The sequence below is a fragment of the Ictalurus punctatus genome, chromosome 15 (genome assembly GCF_001660625.3).
Source record: "Ictalurus punctatus breed USDA103 chromosome 15, Coco_2.0, whole genome shotgun sequence".
NCBI classification, from domain to species: Eukaryota; Metazoa; Chordata; class Actinopteri; order Siluriformes; family Ictaluridae; genus Ictalurus; species Ictalurus punctatus.
In genome coordinates, this window is record NC_030430.2 from 14,312,362 (window position 1) to 14,333,665 (window position 21,304).

The window sequence follows — 21,304 nt, forward strand, 5'->3', positions numbered from 1 at the left end:
ACTGGCATAGGGGACAGAGCTGTCTTGATCTCCATCTCAGTCTCTGACCTGTGTGGCGTTTGCTCATATTGCGTATGTTAAGATTCAGGAGCAACAGCTAGAGGATACATGAACTTCTCTAGCTCGATGACATTGTTACTATACTGGAAGAGGAATGAGACAGATTTTGAATTAATGAATGGCAACTAAAACATCAACTCTGGTAAGAGAAGCAAATTCTGAAACATGTCTCTAGATTCATTTGTTATTTAAAAACAAAGAAAGCAGAATAGGTCAGCTTTGAAATGTACTGCAGGGACCAGAAACAGAGAGCTGGGAGGGACCATCATACATGTGTTGTGTTGTGTGTGCTGATGTCATGGTCTTTTCTGGCTTCTGCAGAGATGGTTTTTATGAGTCAGCTGCTTTGGGTGAATTGTAGGAGGGAAAGGGTTAATCCTGTCTTGGTAAGTATAACTTATTTTTGACATGAAGTATGACATAAACCTAATTAAATGTTCATGTTAATGTTCATTTTAACAAGATACCTAATTACACGCACTAATACTACTTTGCCATGACATGGGTTAAATGATCAATACTGCACCTTTCTTTAGTGAACCTATATAAGTAGTTCATCTTTCATTTGATCTTTTATTCGTGTAAACTATGCGTTCAAACTGTGAATGCTATGCCCGTTTCAGAGTAGATTTGAGCTGAATGAATGATTAGTAGTGTAATAATGAATTATATGACTCATTTTAAGTAATTTGTAGTTATCTATTATGAATGCGATTGCAACCCCAATTCTGAAAAAGTTGGGACAGTATTGAAAGTGAAAAAAAAAAAAAAAAAATCATTTGGAAATTCTATTCACCCTGTATTATACTGAAAACACATTATAAACACAAATGATGTTTTACAGTGAATTTAGTTTATTTTTGAAAATACACTCATTTCAAAGCTGATAACTGCAACACACTCCAAATAAGTTGGGACAGTCGACTGTTTACCAACATCACCTTTTCTTTTAATAACTCTTATTAAGTGTTTGCGCACTGAAGACAGCAGTTGGTTAAGTTTAGCAAGCGGAATTTTCTCCATTTATCCATTATGCATTTCTTCAGATGCGCTATGGGGGCCTTCGTTGCCTTATTTTGCACTTCATAATGCGCCACACATTCTCAATCGGAGACAGGTCAGGACTTTTTTTTTTTTAAATACAAGTCAAAGTACATTTACAAATCACTCCTCTTTGTTTTTATTTGCATCTTCCATACTGTCCCAACTTTTTCGGAATTGGGGTTGTAAAAGAATAGGCCTATTACTGTATATGTAAATAATAAAGGAAATGCTGTGTTGCTGCATTGTCATTACATTCATGATAAGGTCAGGCAAAGTAGTTTCAGAGTTTTGCTGCAATGGCAGAACTGGCTGCAGCTGATAGAATAGTGGCTTTGTTGTCCTGCTCTTGGAGGAAATGGCACACTGAGTGCTCGTGCTCAGCACTGTACCTTCCGGTGCATGGCACTGACCAGTCGCTGATGTCATGCCCACTGTTGAAGATCATGTAGGACCTGGGACCATTAGCAGGATTAGATCATACCTCTGCTTCAGGTCAATAGTGAGCCAAGACCCATTTTCTGTTCTGTAGTGACACAGGATATTTCCTTGTCATTAATAATACACACTGTAAATTATTAAACATATACAGTTACATAATATTTAAAATGTTAATGATTCTACTTCACAAAGTTTTGACTACCATTTGGCAGCATTTACAGAACATTTGTGTACAGTAAGCCCATATCTGTGAGCACAGCAAATTCTTCTCTCTTTTTCTCACAATGTATGGGATAGGAATGTGTCACCCACAGTCTCTATCTCTCCTGAGCCTGATTATTCCTCAGAGCCACCCAGATATTAACCAATTCCAGCCTTTAATCATCACCCGTTCACATTCGAGCCAAGTTCTTGTCAAACAATGGCTACGTTTATATGCATATCAAATTCCATTTAAGGTCTACATTCAGGTTACAGCGATATTCCAAATACAATGTTTATATGTGCACAGGCATAGGAATATTCCTGTATAGATGGTTGTTGTAAGTATGCCTGAGTTGCCATTCCTAAATACCTAGCCTATAGCTAAGGATCTGTTAGCACTAGAGATGCACTAAATACTACTATACTAAATTTCTCAGCTGATACCGACAACTGATTATTCAAAGTGATATTGGCTGATACCGATAACCGATTTGTCAGTGACATCATCCGATACCGATAACCGATTATTTAGAGTGATATCGTTCCATACCGATAACCGATAGTTTTAAATTAATAATAATTAATTTCACATTTCTGAAAGAAATGCAAATAAAAACTTTATTCTCTCCATTTCAACAAGTTGTTTCACAGTAACTGGTCTCATAAACAGAAAACACATTACTCAAATTGACATTAACACATTGACTAAATTCTGAAGATTAAAATAAGATTTCTTAACTTATTGGATGTTATTAATTCATATTAACATTGACTGAATTTAAAAAAAAAAACCTGTTAGTCTCACATTCACTCACCACAAGCAAAAGCATTTCTACTTCATCATTGAACATAAAACTGGTAATATATAATATCAACATTTTTTTGATGATATTAACTCATATTAACATTAACTGGATATGAAATATACTATATATATATATATATATATATATATATATATATATATATATATATATATATATATTTCTGTGCAATATATACTTTTTTGTCAACTCAACTTCATTTAAATCTTTCAACAGTGTACTGGCACTGTAATTCAGTGCAAGCAGCGCAGTAAAAAAAATATTTGACTCGACGCCCAAACTCCTGTTTCACTGCTGCTCACTTCCGGGGTAAATTTTTATCAGTGCAGAGTTTACAGAGCTTACAAACTGCAGTTTTGTTGTCATTCCACACAAGAGACATCTTCTTTACACACAACACAAAATCAATGTGTTTTCCTGCCCTCTTTTGATTGACAGGATATAATTGATGGCCGATAGCATGTAAAATAGCCTCTAACAGCCAATACCAATTATTGGCTGATACATCGGTGCATCTCTAGTTAGCACCTATAATTCCTTGTGGACTGAACATGCGCATATATCTCCTTTCAGTGGATTTTCTGAATAAGGTGTTTATATGCAACAAGTTTCAGATTAAAACAGTCATATTCCAGGGGTGGAAATTGAAGTTTGGGGAATCAGAATATTGTCTTGAATTTAATCAGGCAATTGGACTGCGGTGTTTACATGACTTAATACTAATTATAATATTGCCAAATTCCGATTAATATCGGAATATTGATGTTCATGTAAACGTAATCATTGTAACCGGACACTACTGTATACAGTATTCTCTTTTAAAATCTCTTCATTTAAAAAAAAAAAAAATCGTTGCCTTTTTGGAGGAGTCATGGGACTTTTTGCTGCATTTTAATTTCCCAAGAGAAACAGACATTTCATTCACTGGGCCAGCTCCAGTTTTGAAAACCAAACAATGAGACCCACACATTGATGTCATGACCAACTCTGCTGCATTTTTTTGTGGTGTGTTACATGCCAGCATTGTTTAACTATTTTGAAAAAATAGTCAAGATTTTTATTCGCCTTTGTTCGCTTGACCTGGTAATTCCCATTAAGATGAATTTCAAAGCTCGCAACATTCAAAAGTTAGTTCTCTATTGCTCCTGCAATCCTTTAATGCTTTAACATATTTTAAATAAATTATTTAATACAAGTATTTGATTATTTTACCTAGAAATAAACAAACAATAAACAAACAAACAATACACAAACAAACAAACAAATTAAACTGTAAGTACATCAGCCATCTCATTGTCACTCAGACAGATGTTCATGAGGGAGTGAGAGTGAGTGAAAGAGAAAGAGAGAGAGAGAGAGAGAGAGAGAGAGAGGGAGGTGGTATGTCATTCATGCTACATGAATAGGGTGGATAACAGTCGAGAGACAGCTGCAAATAGATCACATTGGTTTGAGATTCTTACACTCAAGGAAACATCTGTTGAGATATTCATTGTTTTGGTGCTGCAGTTGGGACTCTATTTGCATAACTGGACTATTATGATATGAGGATAACTGCATATTTATATTTACAACAGAGGGCACTTGACATCAGAGGTAAAAATTTGAACTTGCACACCGGTTTTAACCTTGTTATTCTAATGACAGCTGTTTGTTTTCTTCTCTTCAGTATTGAGATGAACAGAAAGCTCTGTGAGTTTTAATGGCTTCAGTCTGAGCTGGTAGGCCTGAAATATCCATATTCATTTACTTATCTGTTATCAGAAATTGACATTTTAACCTGTTTTTTAGTTTTGTTGTTGTTGTTTTTGTTTTAGCCTCTGTGCTTATTTTCTGTTTGTATCAAAACCAATCAAAGTTCTAAAAAGATATAACTATTCTACATCGTTATACTATAGAGATTATGTGTAGGTCATTTTCTCCTGTAGTTAACAGGCTGAAATAGATTTAAAAATGATTCCTCTTTGTAAATATATAACATTCACTTGACCTCCAACTTTTAATTGCACATACACCTGCCATCACATTTGTGTGTCTATTTAATAAATATTGTATTGATAATAACTGAAATGAGGTTAAGATTATATCATGTATTTTAACATAATTTTACAACTGTAAAAACTGTAAAAAAAAAAATAAAATAAATAATAATAAAAAAAATAATAATAAAAATAAATAAATAAACTACTTTGCAGTTTGTGGATACCTCACCGTCACACCCATATGTGAGTCTTCCCCAAACAGTTGCCACAAATTTGTAAGCACACACATGTATAGAATTTCTTTGTATGCTGTAACATTACAATTCCCTTTCACTGGAACAAAGGGGTCCAAACATGTTCTAGCATTATTATGCTGTGCACAAAGCAAGGTCCATGAATACATGGTTTGCCAAGGTTGGAGTGGAAGAACTTGAGTGGCCTGCACCTCAACCCCACTGAACACCTTTGGGATGAACTGGAACACTAAGTACATACCAGGTCTCATTGGCTGACATTAGTGCCTAAACTCACTAATGCTCTTGTAGCGGAATGGGTAAATCCCCACAACCTTGTTTAAAAAAATTCTAGTAGAAAACTTTCCCAGATCAGTGAAGGTTATAATAACAGCAAAGGGAGTGGGATGACAAAATCTGGAATGGGATGTTCAAAAAGCACATGTGGCTGTGATGATCAGGTGTCCACATACTTTAGGTTATATAATTTATTAACTACTGTTATTTAATTTACAAATTTATATTAATTCATTTCTAATGTATTGTACAAACATTTTATTGCATATTCTTGAGTCAAGTGAACTGAATGCATAAGTGAGAAGTTATCACTATGTGATTACAAGCTTGCATGTTTAATGAAAAAATTTGCTAGAATGAAACTACAACATTTAGTGTAATGTCTTCACTAAGAGACAGTTTAAGAAATTAGACTCAGGTCAGGATTTGCAGAATGATTCGTGTCAGTTAGCCTGCCCCTTCTACAGATTACCTCTAGAAAAAGTGATATTCATAGACTCTCTAATAGAAAGGATGTAAATTAAACATTTCACCTTTACAGTTATTCCTTGGTTATTCACTTCTTACTGTATATGTGTGTGTCGGCAGTACATGGAAATTTTTTTTACAGACATAGCCCAAAGCTAAGAGCTTTACCAAGTTTTCAAGACAAAATTTAATAACTAACTGACTAGTAACGTAGAAGCTATGCCTCCAGGAAGAAGGAAACTTTGCCAATGTAAATGAAGCAGGAATTTCATTCGAACACTGACTTCCTATAAATATGACCTCAGTAGAAGAGTCACGCTAAAGAATTACAGGACATCTGTTGATGTAAATTATTCTGTAATTAGAAATATCTGCTCTGAATCCTTTATAGAATTGACACATAGCTCAAAGTAATTACGTTTATATGCCTTTTTGGCATATAAGTAGTAGTGCTGCAAGGTTTTACTATAGCTCATTCTTACAGTAAAAAAAAAATATATAAAAAATGCTTCATTGAGCCATTGTGTTAAAATACCGGTGTTTGAGGATGGACAAATGTACTAAATTCGGCATTGCAAGTAATTCAGACAAATGCCATTTCAACCAATGGGAAACAAGAACATATGCTGAGTGGATGATTCCATCCAGAAGGGATATTAAAGAGGCAAAGGACAGGCAAATCTTTTGGATGATTAGAAGAAATATACACATGTCCACAACAACGACCCTTATAACCCAATTGATTTATGGATAATAGCAGTGAACTGAGTTCTTACATGAGGGACATAGTTGCTCACATTTTGTGCTGACTAATTTACCCTTTTGTTGGCTGAATTGTTGGCCCCAGCCTCCGGATGATGTAAACTGACAAACTCTCGTGACCCAAACCAGTGTGTAGAAATAAGAATCAGGTTGATTCACTGTGTCAACCCATGACAAGCTAAGCAACTTCAGGACAAAACCATTTGTCTGTTTATGGTCCGGTACTTTTTGTGCAAGTTTAAGAATGTTTTGTTCTCTTTTTTTCTGAGTAGACTATTGGTGGCCTATATTGTTGGTGGCTGAGAGAGATGATGACTGAAAAACTGTGGGAGCTCCTAGCCACATTCATACTCCTGTTACAGATATGGAAACAGATATCTGCAATGGAAATCCCACCTGATGGTGAGTTTCTTTTGATCATCTCTGTAGTCTTTTTCTTTCTGCATACTTGTATAATATACTATATGAAAATGACTATGACTATACTGATAATGTCCATGTTACTGACATTATTTGATAATGATGTGTATGTGTATGTGTGTATATAAATCCCAATCACAGTGAGACAGCCTCCTATGATAATTAAACAGAGTGTTCAAGATCATATAGTGGAGCCAACGGACCCCATCATAGTGGAGTGTGAGGCCACTGGAAACCCTCCTCCAGTGTACGAAACATAACCTGATCACAGCAAAATGTTCTTTTTATTCTTTCCTGCAGTTTTCAAATGTTTTTATGTCATATTTGCAGAGTTTTTAAAGCATATAATTCTATTCTACATTTGCACTTTTGAAAAGACTTTAGACCACTTTATCAATATACAGAAGGGTTCATATTCATGCAAATTTACCCTCTACCATGTTTTGCCTTCCACCGTAGCTTCACTTGGACCCGCAATGGAGTGTACCTGAATGTTGCACGTGACCCTCAGGTCACCATGAAGAGGCGCTCTGGCACACTGGAGATATTTTTTTGGGGACGTCCAGAAGATTATGAGGGCGTGTACCAATGTACTGCTACTAATGAATTTGGTTCAGCTCTATCCAGTCACATTCATTTGCGTGTCTCCAGTAAGTCTCATCAACACATTTTCATACGGAGATGCCCAGGAATTAAATCGAACATGAAATTAAATTTCATTATCTTTTTATTCATCCTTTTCATTGCTCATGTTGTGTCCAGAGGCTCGTACATGGCTGAAGGAATATTTGGAGCCAGTGTCTGTGTTTGTGGGTCTACCTTTGATTCTGCCATGTAATCCTCCAGTGGGTCCACCTAAACCTCAGACCTACTGGATGAACAGCTGTGAGCATCAGTAGACTTCAGTGTGAAATAACACTGCCAAGCTCATTCACGCAGCATACAAAAAGCTAAGTAGAAGTAAAAACAGGAATATTAAAGTGCACTCAACTTCCTTTTCTTGTTCTGTCCCTGCAGCCATGGTACCAATTCGTCAGGATCGTAGAGTATCGATGGCAGGGAATGGAGACTTGTACTTCTCCAGTGTCATAGCTGATGATGCGCTAACAAACTATGTGTGCACAGCTCGCTTCCCCAACTCCAACATCATCCAGCAGAAACCTCCACTAATTCTTCAGGTGCACACAGGTGTGAGGAACGCAATAGTGTTTACATTGGATTTTATTCAGATTTCCATTGACTGATTGAGTCTTTATTGACCAAAGAAAATCAAGCTACAAAAACTTCCAAAACCTTTATCTTGGTGAGCTAGAATATAGAACACACCTCAATGTGACATCCAAATGGCCGATCATTAATAATTGTTTTTGTTACATATTCGAAGACAATGAATTCCTATTTTTATCCAACAACTGTAGCACTCTGAACAATTCCCTGTCCAGGCTGGTACTGATCCATTAAGTTATAGCAGTGAGTGTGGTTGATCTTACTGATAGAAAATTTTAACTGCATGTTGATATATTTTTGCATCATTCAGCCCGTATGGCAGCTCAGATTGCTCCCAAATTCTTGAAACCCAAAGGAACAGCCAGCACTCAGATCGCAATGCTAGGGGAGGAGCTTACCTTGGAGTGTTTCGCTTCTGGAGTGTGAGTTCTTCAGACATAGTTGAAATATTCAACCACAATTCTTTGCTTTCTAAATGTCACTGAATCAGAATGGAAACATCCCGCTCCGGTATGATTGTTTCTAATTGTTGCTAATTCTAGCAGTGAATTGGAATTTAGTTTTTGTTTTAGTCTTTTGTCAAAAATAGATATCAGTTAGTTGATTTGTTAGTTTTAGTGTAGTTGTATCTGACAAAAGACTACAGCAATTTTACTAAACTGAAATGAAAGTTTTAAAAAATAAAAATGTAACAACAGTGTTTTAATTCATTTAATTCCCTTTTAAATTAAGTGGCATATCACTTTTACACACCATATCGCTTGTGTAGTAATAGATAGGTGTGTATACATTGTCATATTATTTTTAGATCATTTTGAGAGTTATGTATATAGCATTCTGTGTCTATGAAGCATATACAAAAGTAACAATACCCACTTGAATGATCCTCTCTCTGTTACCTCAGTCCAGCTCCCACCATCAAATGGACTAAATATTGGGAAAGCTTGTCCATGGAAGGCATGAAGCTGGAAAACTTCAATAAAACGCTGCGAATTAAGAAAATCTCTATGTTTGATGGAGGCGACTACATTTGTACTGCCACCAACAGGATGGGAAGCGTGGATCACATAATCACAGTTAAAGTTAAATGTAAACTTGCATCTCAATGGATACCACTCATTAGCTGAAGTTGCAGAATGAAGCTGTTATTACAGTGACGAAAGTTTTCATTTTTCCTCATCCTTTCTCTTCTTATTTTCTGTAGCAACCCCATTTTGGGTCGAGAAACCACAGAGTCTTATTCTCTCTCGAGATGATGGTGGGCAGATAGTGTGTCATGCTGATGGGATTCCCAAACCCCAGATACGGTGGCTAGTTAATGGAGAACCTATTGAGGGTCAGAGACATCACATGCCATATGAGTAATCATGATTTCTGACCACACTCACTGACAAACTTAGACCAAAAAAATACGCCCAACTTGCCCATAACACATGCATAGCTTACATTTTATGTGTGCGCTTTTGATCCCAGATGCTCCTAAGAGTCCAAGCAGACAAGTATCAGGCGATACTTTGATATTTCGTGCCGTGGTGCCTGATAGCACAGCTGTGTTCCAGTGTAATGCCTCCAATGATTATGGCTACATCCTGGCCAATGCCTTCCTTGCAGTAATGGGTAAAATATGTAGAATTCACAATTATAACAACATTTTGTAATTATGTGTCACTGTCCTAATAAGTCCATGTTTCATTTGTAGATATGAAGCCACGATTGCTGGGTATTAGAGATGACCTAATTAAAGTAATTGAAGGGACTCGGACACTTCTGCACTGCCCATATTTTGGATCACCAAAACCTGACCTGCGCTGGTAGTACAATAATTACTTTCAGATATGACCAAGTATACAGATATAAGTGTATGAGTGTGCATGGTTAAGACTGTGCGCATTTGGTTTTAGGTCTAAAGGTGGAATGGGTTTATTAGAGGGAAGTCGATATAGCATTCTTTCTAATGGAACACTGGAAATAAAGCACACCAAACTCCAGGACCAGGGGACATATCTCTGCGTTGCTAGCAATGTCATTGGACGAGACGAGATGGAGACACAACTGGAGGTCAAAGGTGAGTGTCTGAAACAGAACTGATTGGGGAATTTCTAATCAACATATCAGATAAAAGAAATCCAAATTTCAGACTTTGGACAAAGAGTTGCATTCCAGTTTGACTTTTTTTGCTGCTATGAACATGAGTTTATGTAAAATGTTTATGTATGATTTCATTTCACTTTAAATGTTTATGTATGAACTGTTTTCATACATAAAGTTTAAATTTATTGCACGGTTTTGATTAATTATAGTGCATTGTGGTTGAGTAGTTACACTGTTTGTAGATATATATGAATTGACCCACATTGATTTTTCCCAGAACCCATTAAAATCATCCATGCCCCACATAATGTCATTGTGGTAAAAGGGAGCTTGGCACAATTTGACTGCAAGATCCAGTCTGACCCAACCTTGGAGGTAAAGGTCACCTGGCTCAAGGACAACAAATTCCTGATCTTTGGAAGAAGGTAAACGCAGCCAATTGCAAACAATGATATTTGAATAATTATAATAATGATAATGAATAATCCTAAAGATATCTGTGACTTATGTGTAAGTATGTGTGTATTTGTGTAGAATGACTAAGAATGAGGACTCTATGAGCATTGTTGATGTGTATAGAAGAGATGAGGGTATTTATACCTGCAGAGTTAAGACTGAAGTGGAGGAAATCAGTGCATCAGCCAAACTCACTGTGATGGGTACACACACACACACACACACACACACACACACACACACACACACACACACACACACACACACACACACACACACACACACACACACACACACACAGGCACACACACAGAGACAGAGACATGCATATTTATTGCATGCAGAATGGGGTTAATGTGAACGATGCATCAATATCTTTTCCTTTCCTGTCTATTAGATCGTCCTGACCCACCTACTGACTTGGAGGTGTCAGATCCCTCAGAACGAAGTGCTAGACTCACCTGGGTGCCAGGACTGAGCAACCACAGCCCTATAAAAGGCACGTATGCGCACACACACACACACACACACACACACACACACACACACACATTCTACTACACACTCATCAGTTATAGACTTTTAATTCATACATTTTTTCAGCGAGTATTTAATTACACTTCTTATTATTACTTTAATGTATAATTTTCTTTTAATGCACATACAGTGAATTAAAGTGAAATCTCTCTTTTAGAGTATCTGGTGCAGTACACAGAAGATCTGCTCGCTGATTATTGGCTAGTGGCAAGCGGCTGGAAGAACCTGACCAGTTACCCTGGCCACCTGAACTCTGTCGTGTTGCAGCTGATGCCATTTGTTGAGTACCAGTTCCGGGTTGTGGCTATCAATGAGATCGGCTCCAGCAAACCCAGCAAGCCATCTGAGTATTACGAGACTGGTGGAGCTGGTCAGTAAGGCATCATTAGTGCTGTTGTTAGACCTTGCAGCAATAATCTTACACAACCTTTACAATGTCTTTATTACTGGACTGAATTAAGATAGTTACTTTATGAGTTACTGTGTAGTAGAAACTGTGTGTGATGAACATTTTAGTGCCAGATGCCATCCCAAGAAACATCAAAGGCGTGGGGACTGGAGTGTTCATAAATAACATGGAGATCAGCTGGGAGGTGATGAATGGATGAACTGATGAATGGATGTATGGATGAATGGATAGGATGTGTGGATGAATGCAGCTGCTTGGATTTGTGCATAGATAAATGTATAGCTCATATTTTATTGTGTCATATGCGACCATACATTTAAAAAGGCTAACATTAGTATGAAGCACTGAATGGCTGTTTGCCCCAAATGCTTATAAATGCTAACTCATAAACTTCCATTTGATCACTGAGCCTTACCCTGTACCGGTTAGTTTAACCTAATTCACTCTTCTATTGTTTGTACCATATTTTTCCTGAAAAAATGATGCGTGAAACAAATGCTCATTTGTACTAACATTCATACAAAATGCTTTTAATTTCAATATATAACATAAAAAGCAATTTTATATAGTTTTGCAAATTTCTACCTCTTCAACCTCAAACCAACTCAGCTTCCACAGTTACAATTAATACATGCTGTACAATTTCAGTTAGTTTCACTATAGGTCTAATCAATAAATCACATTAATACAAAAAAAACCTAACTTAATACAATGCAACTTCATCTGCTTTTTCTTCAGTCCATTTTATTACAGTGTTCCCCTTCTTCTGTCTCTGTATCTAATAAAATTCACTGCTGGTAAACTGATGACAGACAGTATTAAACATTTGCTGATGCTAACTAGCCTACCAGTTTTTAACTAGCATTAGTTTGCTAGCTAGAACCAAAGTCTCTGCTAGTATGTTTTCACTATCAAACCCAGCTACCCAGTTTCTTACTTACACACTGATTGGGCTTGATGTTCATTTTTGTTTTTTTAATGGTTGGTCAAATCATGGCATTACATTTTGCCAATGAAGATAAAGTAACGTAGCAATATCTAGCTAGGTAGATTAGATAGACAGAACTGTTTGCGTTACTTAACTATAATTGACTCTATGTTCATTTCATAATTTCGGCTCTGTCGCTGGTGTGTTGTGTGTGAAGCCATTGGAGTATAGAGAGTGGAACGGGCCAAAGCTCGGCTACATGGTGTGGTGGAGAAGAAGAGACTCCAGAGAGGAGTGGAAAAATTACACCACCTACTGGTGGTGCAGTTACATCGTCTACGAGACGGACACCTTCACACCCTATGAGATTAAAGTGCAGGCTGTCAATTACTTTGGCCTCGGACCAGAATCCCCTGTGATCATTGGATACTCAGGAGAGGATCGTGAGTGAGGCACACCACCAAAACCTACATGACCTACATCATACACACACACACACGTAGATACATGCACAATATTTTGGTAGAGGCCATTACAAGTAGATTACACAGTGAATGAAGTTCCTCATGAATGGCACGATTTAATAGGTCCCACAGCTGCTCCAACTGACCTGCATGTCTCAGATGTCGAGAGCACGAAGCTGACAGTTCACTGGCAGCCTGTTTCCCAAGACAGCATCATGGGAGAGATTAAAGAGTACACGGTAAGACCTGGAATCAGTCATTAGTCAGTCAGAGTGACACTACATGGAGAACATCCCAAGACTTGATTAGAAATAAATCTACATTAAATTCTATGACCAACAATTTTCCAGTTGTTGGTAACCAGATCTTTATCTTTTTATATATTTTTGCACGAATGCCAAATACAGTACCTTGCAAAAGTATTCAACCCCTTAAAAGTCATCAGATTTATCTGGATTACAAATGACACTTACACACATTGTGCCAGCTAGTATTCATTTTGTAAACGAGTATGCACTTAAAGTGAGTTTTCAAAGTTAAAATTCATTATTTGTCAACAGTTCTTAAAAAAAATTTTTTTTTAAACAAAACAAAACAAAAAAACAGAAAAAATGCTGCTTGCATAAGTATTCAACCCTTTCAGATTAGTACTTGGTAGAACCAGTAGGAGTCTCTTGGGGTAAGATCCTACCAGTTTTGCAAACTGTTTGGGAGTGATTTTCACACATTCTTCCAATCAGATTTGCTCCAGGTTGTTCGGGTTGGTTGGCTGTTGTTTGTTGACTGAAATTTTTAAACAATGCCACAGATTCTCAATGGGATTCAGATCTGCTCTTTGACTTGGTTTTTGCCTTTTTTGTTTTTAACCACTCCTGCATTGCTTTGACCTTGTGTTTGGGACCATTGTCCTGCTGAAAGGTGAATTTTCTGCAAAGTTTTAGTTTGATCTTGGTCTCCTCACACCAAAAAAAGAAAAAAACACATCTTCATTGGGTCACTCCTGTGCTTTCATATGGCTCTTCTTGACCCGTGGTTATTTTCTAGCCACTCTCCCATACAGTCCACAGTTATGCAAAGCTCTTTAAATGGTGCAGCTTCTGGTGTGAAGTTTTGAGGGAAGGCCTTGTCTAGATAGTGCTTTGGTGGTGTGATGCAGCTTCCACTTCCTCACTTTTGATCCAACAGTGCTTAATGGGATGTCCAACCGCTTAGATATCATTTAATACCCTATTCCTAAGTTATGAAATTCTATTACCTTATCTTTAACTTCCTTTAGAATGCTCCTTAGTCTTCATTTCCCTCCTTCCTTAGACTGTTAGTCTCTTCAGTGACAGTTCAACTGAGGGATGAATACCTATGCAAGCAGCATTTAATTTTTTTTTTTGTGCAATAAAAATACTGACAGGAAGATTCAATATTCAATTATGTTTTGCTGAGAAACATAATATTTTATTTAAACTACACAATATTTTCTCTTAAATCTAACTGACCGCATACAGTTTTTTAATGTCTCAATCAGTGACACAGAACTGTAAAGCATTTGTCAAATTAAGCTGTGATTTGCTGCTATAGCCTTAATGGAATTGTATAGCATATAAATGATTAATGAGATTTAAACTGGAAAATATGAGTATAGCTATTATGGTGGGATTTTTTTTATATGTTTTTGGTGTTATTCAGGTGTATTACTGGCGAGAGAGCAGCCGCCTGCCCCATCACAGTGTCACAACAAGGATCAAATCCAAGAGCTTTAAAGCAAATGGGCCTCGGCTTACTGGCACCCTAACAGGCCTCATCCCTTACAGCAACTACAAGATGTACATAGTAGTGGCCAATAACCGCTATGAGGGTCCACCAAGCGACAGGATTGAGTTTCAAACCCTTGAGGGAGGTACTGATAATTTCATCATTGAGTTAATCAAGCAATACACAATATCATAATTAATTTCCTGTTCTTGTTCTTACTGTTCTTGAAAATCATAATCATCATCATCATCATCATCATCATCATCATAATAATAATAATAATAATAATAACAACAACAATGATAATAATAATAATAATAATAATAATAATAATAATAATAATAATAATTTCATTTTAATTAAAATTATGTCATTTATAATAAATATTTACTGATGGCATTGCATGATGCATAGAGGACTGTATGATTTTAAGTAAATATATGGTTTTGATATATTGGAACTGCTTGGAACCAAGCAGTGATTTTTGTATAACATTTGTTTAATTGATATTTATTGACTAGCCGTGGTGTGATGTGGAAGTTGTCTGCTCCCTAGTCACCAGTAGAGTCCCGTTATGATAAACCTGGCCTCTCAGAGATAAAAGCCAACTCAAAACGGTCATTTATCAGTGCAGGAAATGCTCCTAAATGAAGCGTCTAGCACGTGGGCTGGTGTATTGCCAGTTCCCAATAAACTTTATTTAAGGGACTGCTAGACAGTGGCAGCACACCATCTTTCTGGAGTCTCAAAGGCTTATTCCTGCCTTTCTGAATTGAAAAATGTCTTTTTGCTAGTGATTTATTTGGCAAAATGATTGGAGAACTGCATGCTCTGCCAAAAAGCCCACGGTGCATGTATTGATGGCCAGACGAATGTAATCTTGTTGGTGAATCTGAGATTCCTGCTCACAAACTATTTCACTCTACTGTGAATCAATCAGCTGACCTTACAGCTTTCAATGAAATAGGCCTGCAGCATGTGCCACAATGTATCATCAGCAGAAAATCTGCTGTGAAAGAAAGTCACAGAAGGCTGTCTTGTCTAAACAGAGGCTGGCACACTAAGTGTTGGACTATATGTAGTGGATGAAATGAATTCCCAGCCCCTAATGTGACACATACTATGTGGAGCATCTCCTCCAATTTGCCATTATTTAGAGATGCACCACTCTAGTAGGTGTCTTTGCTTTTACCTAGATGTCTTTGTTTACCTTTGTCAGGTTCTACAAGGTTAATATTGTCCTGGGTTCCTTTTCATTTCCTCAATGAGAAGCTTCCAGTAAAAATGACTTTACGATAATGATTTGTATTGCAAGTAATGCGGCATTTACTTACACAAAGTACTGTCACTGTTATTTGTTCTTTCTCATCTGCAGTGCCATCAGTTCCCAGAGCCTTCAGGATCATGCATAAGCATTATGACACCATCTACCTGGACTGGGAGGAACCTGCAGAACCCAATGGCATCCTGACTGGGTACATCCTCAAATATCAGACATGTGAGCATATCTCTGCATATCTCAATTAATATTAAAAAAGGAATAGCTAATAAGAGGTGATCAATTTAGCCTACCTTTTCTCTGCCTCTACTCTGGATCAGCAGTTTTACTTGTGACTTCACTTCCTGTGTAGTGAATGTGTCAGCAGGAGAGCGGATGCTAGTGGAGGAAATCCCCCCCAACACCACACAATTCTCGTTGCGCCGCTTTGACCGCTACACTCGCTACAAGTTCAGTCTTGCTGCTCAGACACAGGTGGGAGTGGGAGAGACCTTCACAGAGGAGTCACCCCATTTCACAACAGAGGGTAAAAAAAACAAAAAACACATGCATTCCAAAAGAGGCTTTCATCTGTGATCAGAGCTGCAAGATCAGGGCTCAGTTATTTTATGTAAACAAAAACAATCCAAACAAGAAGCCAAGGCTATAATCATCAACTAGACAAAGGTTTGGGCGTTGATCAAACAGTGGTATACTAGACAAATCCAAAGAAAAGAAAACTAGGCAGAAACAAGATAGAAAACAGTTTAAAGAGCACACAGGCTCAGTATGTTCATAGAAAAATATTGAGACTTCACAATGACAGAATGCATAGTTCAAGTATAAGGGACAATTGGGAAGAGGTGTGTCTAATTTAAAGTCAGGTGACTGTGAACATTTTGAATGAGAGTTTGGTGATCATTTACGGGATGGCGCTTGGCTTGGTTATCTGCGAATTGAGGATTTGAGTAGAGTATGAGTGAATTTTATAGATAATCTATATCTATTGGTCTTTTCTAGTGTTCAGAATACTTCTGAAATAATAATTCTGCTGTCACAAGTGTTGAAGGTAGGTCTGGATGAGGGAGCTGTCAGAGGAATCTTGAAAAACTGTTTATCACAAGTAGGATTGTGGTCATGTCTTGAAAATATTGAATTTCACCAAGCATGATTAATAATATGGACACATTCCTACATTTAATATAGAAACATTTCATATGCCGCATTTTCATGAAATTTTATGGGAGGCAAGGCTTCCCATGTAATCCTAACCTGTGATTCAGGACCACGTAGTAGTTATTGCCAGCTCCTCAAATGAGAAATAATCAGGCACCATGACTGATGTGGCTTTGATGTTGTAATGATATATCACTGTGAGACCACCCCCATGACCAGAAGTGCAAGGTTTGTTAGCCAGGTGGAACTGTTTGGTTTAATTGGGGTTAAAAAAAAATCATTAGGTTGTTGCCAGGTCTCAGTAAGACACACACAAAAAATCAATCTTTCAGTCTTCAAGGAGTTTGTGAATCAGTGGGGTCTTGTTGTTGAGAAGGCACACATTGAACAGAGCACATTTGAAACTGTGTGTGGGACCAGGACCTGGACAAGGACGCTAGAATGCTATGATCACTAGATGTTTTAGGGGGGTGGGAATGTGTGGACCAAAATGAGCTAATGGACTTCTTGTTGTAACAAAAGTTCAGATGAAATATTTAGTCATCAAAGAATATCTTGATGGATAAAAAACAAAACTTGGTGGTGGGTTTGGGGGTCGGGGGGTTGGTGGGACTGTATTGCGATCAGAGTCAAAGAAGCTCACTGGCTAATTACTTCAACTGGAATCACCTAAAAATCCCAGCTGTTTCAAATAGATTGTTGTCTAGCAGTCTCTGGATGATAAATTGGACATGTTGGATATGCTCTTTTATGGTGCTGAAGTGGACTACATTATTATCAATACAAACAATGAACAGGTTTCTGAATACATCTTTCAAGGCTTGGATTACTGAGGGGGCATTGAACAAGACACATGGCATTATCCCATATTCACAGTGTCCAGATATCCTACTAAAAACAGTTTCCATTCATCAACCTCTCAGAAATTGACCATGGTATAATCAGGGTGTAAAACCTAATTTGGTGACAATACAGGCACAAGTGGCAATGAATGTTAATATTTTACAGTGATCTAATTAAGTATCTACAGTAATCTAATTAAGAGCATTAAGTCTCAATGCATAGACAAAGACCACCCTGATCAATGGTACAGGACAATGGGATAATGTATGTATAGAAGTGACAAGCAGGTTATTTTCCCACTGTGCAGGATACTTGTGTCAAGGTGGAATAGCGCACTGCAGTGTGTGATTATTCCCATTCAGTGCTTGCACATGAATCAAACATCTTACTAGTTCAGTCTGTGTCAGGACATAAGACTTTGCAGTAACAGAGTGCATAGTTCAACTTATATATAGACATATATTTGCAACTGGGAACAGATGTGTGTGTAATTAGAAGTCAGGTGAATGTGAATGTATATAGCTTGACTGAGAATCTGGTGAATGTTCATATGCCATCATCTGATTTGTGAGGTGACTGGAAATTCTTGAAAATCTCAAGGGCAGTGGGCAATGATGTGGATATGACTGCATTATTCAAAACTGGACACAATCGATTTTTTGAATGTTGACATAATTGAGACAAAAAAAATCTGAATGCTATAAATGTTCATACAGTGTCTGTGTCTTTGTGTGTGTTTGAGCAGAATATTCCCGGGAACAAGTGGACATAGTCACACAGGGATGGTTCATCGGGTTGATGTGTGCCATTGCACTTTTTGTTCTCATCATGCTCACAGTCTTCTTCATTAAAAAAACCCGTGGAGGGAAGTACCCAGGTATAATAAATACACCATCTTACAGGATGTTTATAGTTACAAAGGAACCTTGCACAGAAGTAAACCCCTTAGGTAAAATAGATGCACCATTACACAAATTCTATAATGTATACACCTTAGGTATTATATGCACACCATTACGCATAATCATTAAGTAAATCTCTTAGGTAAATAAATGCACCCTTGCAGAAAAAAAGTAAACTTGCATGAACTAAAATAAATAAAATTCAATCCTTGCTTTTCTTCTTAAAGTGAGAGACAAGCGGAATTTTGCACTTGACTCTATGGACGAGAAGGATGAAGGGTCTTTCGAATACAGGTAAATAAGTCTAATAACTTGCTCTTTTACTCTGTAGAAAATCCAGTAATATGATACTTAATGAAGTTTGTCATCTTTGCAATGACAAATACAAATATATGAAAATAATGCATTATTGTGCCTATTCCATGTCACGATTTAACCCTGCTACACCACATTATGTAGAGAATATGCATCATAATAACTGTCCCTCTCTTTCCTGTAAATTCATCCTTTCATCCCTCAACTGCCTCTCATCACTGGCCATTCTTTCTTATTTTTCCCATTGGGCCCCTGAAGGTCTCTTGAAAGGTATGATGTATGTCATAACCTGTTTATCAGGTTTTTTGTCCAACTAAACATGTTATGTTACTTACTAACCAACCAAAAAAAATACAGTATATATTTCAAATAAACTCAGTCATGTATGATGGCTTCACTATTCAGTCTCACCAGGATTTTGCGATCGCTGAAATGAATGCTGAAATATTCAGAAGAGCTTGCAATTTTTCAAAATTATAGCACATTTTCAACAGATTTGGGGCAAGACATGCCGTGTGACGTAATCACAACGCGCATTCAGACAAAGAATTCACTTGAGTCAAACATGAGTACAGATAAAAGGTCTCATTTACCAACAAACCACCGTGAAAGACCCTGCAAAACAACTTCATGCAATTGCAATTTCATCAATTTAAGTAGTTTTCTGCAAAAAAGCACAAAGAATTCCACAATTCCATCGCAATGTTTGAAAACAGCCACAGTAAAATCAAGCATTTTTGGCTGCAAAAATCACAAAAAAAACCCTCTGTGAAATCCTGTAAGGACTGACTATTACAAAACCTCGTTTTGTTGGTGCTAGTGAAAACATGTTGCTTATTACTGCATAATAAGTGTTTCACACTCCATGTTGTTTAATGTAGGATAACACGTGCACCCACCCTACCCTACTCCAGGCGGTATGTATTTCCCAAACTTTTACATAAATTATCGAAACCTGTGTGTCTGTAGACATGTCTATATGTTTGTGTAAATATCTGTGTGTGTTTCTCCAGAGAGGAGGAAAGCCGCCAGGGTCGGAGTCAGGGACACATGCAGAAGAAGACAAACAGTGATGACAGCCTGATGGAATACACTGAAGGCGATGAGATTGAGTTCAATGAAGATGGCTCTTTCATTGGAGAATATACCGGCACCAGTAAGAGAGACAGAGACACTTTTGCATAAAGCTACTCCTAAACATGGTGAGCAAGCGCAAAAGACATGGTGCCAACTGGTTCCTGAGAAACCCCACCTTTACCTCAAACACTGCTGAGCATGGATGGATGACCAAAATGGCCAAAAGGAAGTCATGTGCCACTGGCCACATCATGCAGCAGTTCAGCCTGAATTATGGCAGAGGCATTACATTACTAGTCAAAAGTATGGACATAAGATGTGGGTTTTGAATAGTCAGCAATGATGGGTGTACTTATTAAAGACATTTTCATCAGAATATTTCATTGATTACTGTTTACACTGCACACTTACTATAACATATTATATGGAAAAGGCCTTCACAGCCTTTGTTTAAAACAGTCCCTTCATTGATCATTACAGTCTCCTAATTGATCAACTTCAGGGGCCTCTAGAAGGTGTATAAGGTTATGCTACAATAAATCTCAACATTTTATAAAATACAATGCAAACAATAATAAAGAAACAGTAGTTGTGCAACAGTACTATAGACGTTAGTCATAGGCATTTATTCCATGATAATAAACTTTTTTATAAAGTGTTGTGTCCATATTTGGCCTATACACTTCTAGAACCCTTGAGGATCCCCCTTTTTTGACTCTATGTTTTGGAAGAATTGTCTTATTTTGGTGTTATAACTGTCAGTTTTACTGGCTCAAGCAGAGTGTTTTTTTCTTCTTGTAAATCAATCAGACTTCTCATGTTTGTGAATGAAAAGTAACCAGTGACAGCATGGAGGATATACATGTGTCTGTTTATATTGTTGATCAAATAAAAGCAGTGGACCTCAAGTTCGTGATTTGGATATGGATATTAATGTTATCTGATCAGAATATGACAATGTGTTTTTATCTTTATGATTTACATATATACTTTCCTGGATGTTAACATGAAGAGGTGAGAGACATGAAGGTACATGTGTAGTTTGCAAAAGAGCTAGCGACATTATCGGTTGCTAACCACTATCTGTGTCTGTAGTCACATTTGCATAATGCAGACTCGGACAATGTAACAGTTTGTCTTTAT

At 37.2% G+C, this 21,304-nt stretch overlaps 1 protein-coding gene across 6 annotated transcripts; it reads left to right on the plus strand.

Annotated features, from left to right (window-relative positions):
* Positions 1-20: 20 nt before the first annotated feature.
* Positions 21-21,072, plus strand: nfascb (neurofascin homolog (chicken) b). Of its 6 annotated transcripts, XM_017488184.3 has the most exons (29): positions 21-202; positions 382-446; positions 4,240-4,291; positions 6,585-6,714; positions 6,874-6,979; positions 7,192-7,382; positions 7,495-7,617; positions 7,750-7,920; positions 8,270-8,381; positions 8,864-9,048; positions 9,164-9,295; positions 9,433-9,576; positions 9,659-9,770; positions 9,861-10,024; positions 10,328-10,475; positions 10,585-10,709; positions 10,904-11,005; positions 11,201-11,413; positions 11,560-11,636; positions 12,598-12,823; positions 12,968-13,083; positions 14,525-14,735; positions 15,966-16,088; positions 16,222-16,395; positions 18,613-18,744; positions 18,997-19,063; positions 19,343-19,354; positions 19,966-20,001; positions 20,098-21,072. In XM_017488184.3, exons 4-29 carry the CDS (start codon positions 6,621-6,623, stop codon positions 20,267-20,269), a joined length of 3,468 nt encoding a protein of 1,155 aa, XP_017343673.1. In that variant the 5' UTR covers positions 21-202; positions 382-446; positions 4,240-4,291; positions 6,585-6,620; the 3' UTR covers positions 20,270-21,072. The 6 variants fall into 6 exon arrangements, 5 of the variants coding, with proteins under 5 accessions (XP_017343673.1, XP_053542054.1, XP_017343676.1 ...); XM_017488187.3 differs by lacking the exons at positions 21-202; positions 382-446 and adding an exon at positions 3,955-4,166; XM_017488186.3 differs by lacking the exons at positions 21-202; positions 382-446; positions 4,240-4,291 and adding an exon at positions 3,955-4,166.
* The last annotated feature ends 232 nt before the right edge of the window (positions 21,073-21,304 follow it).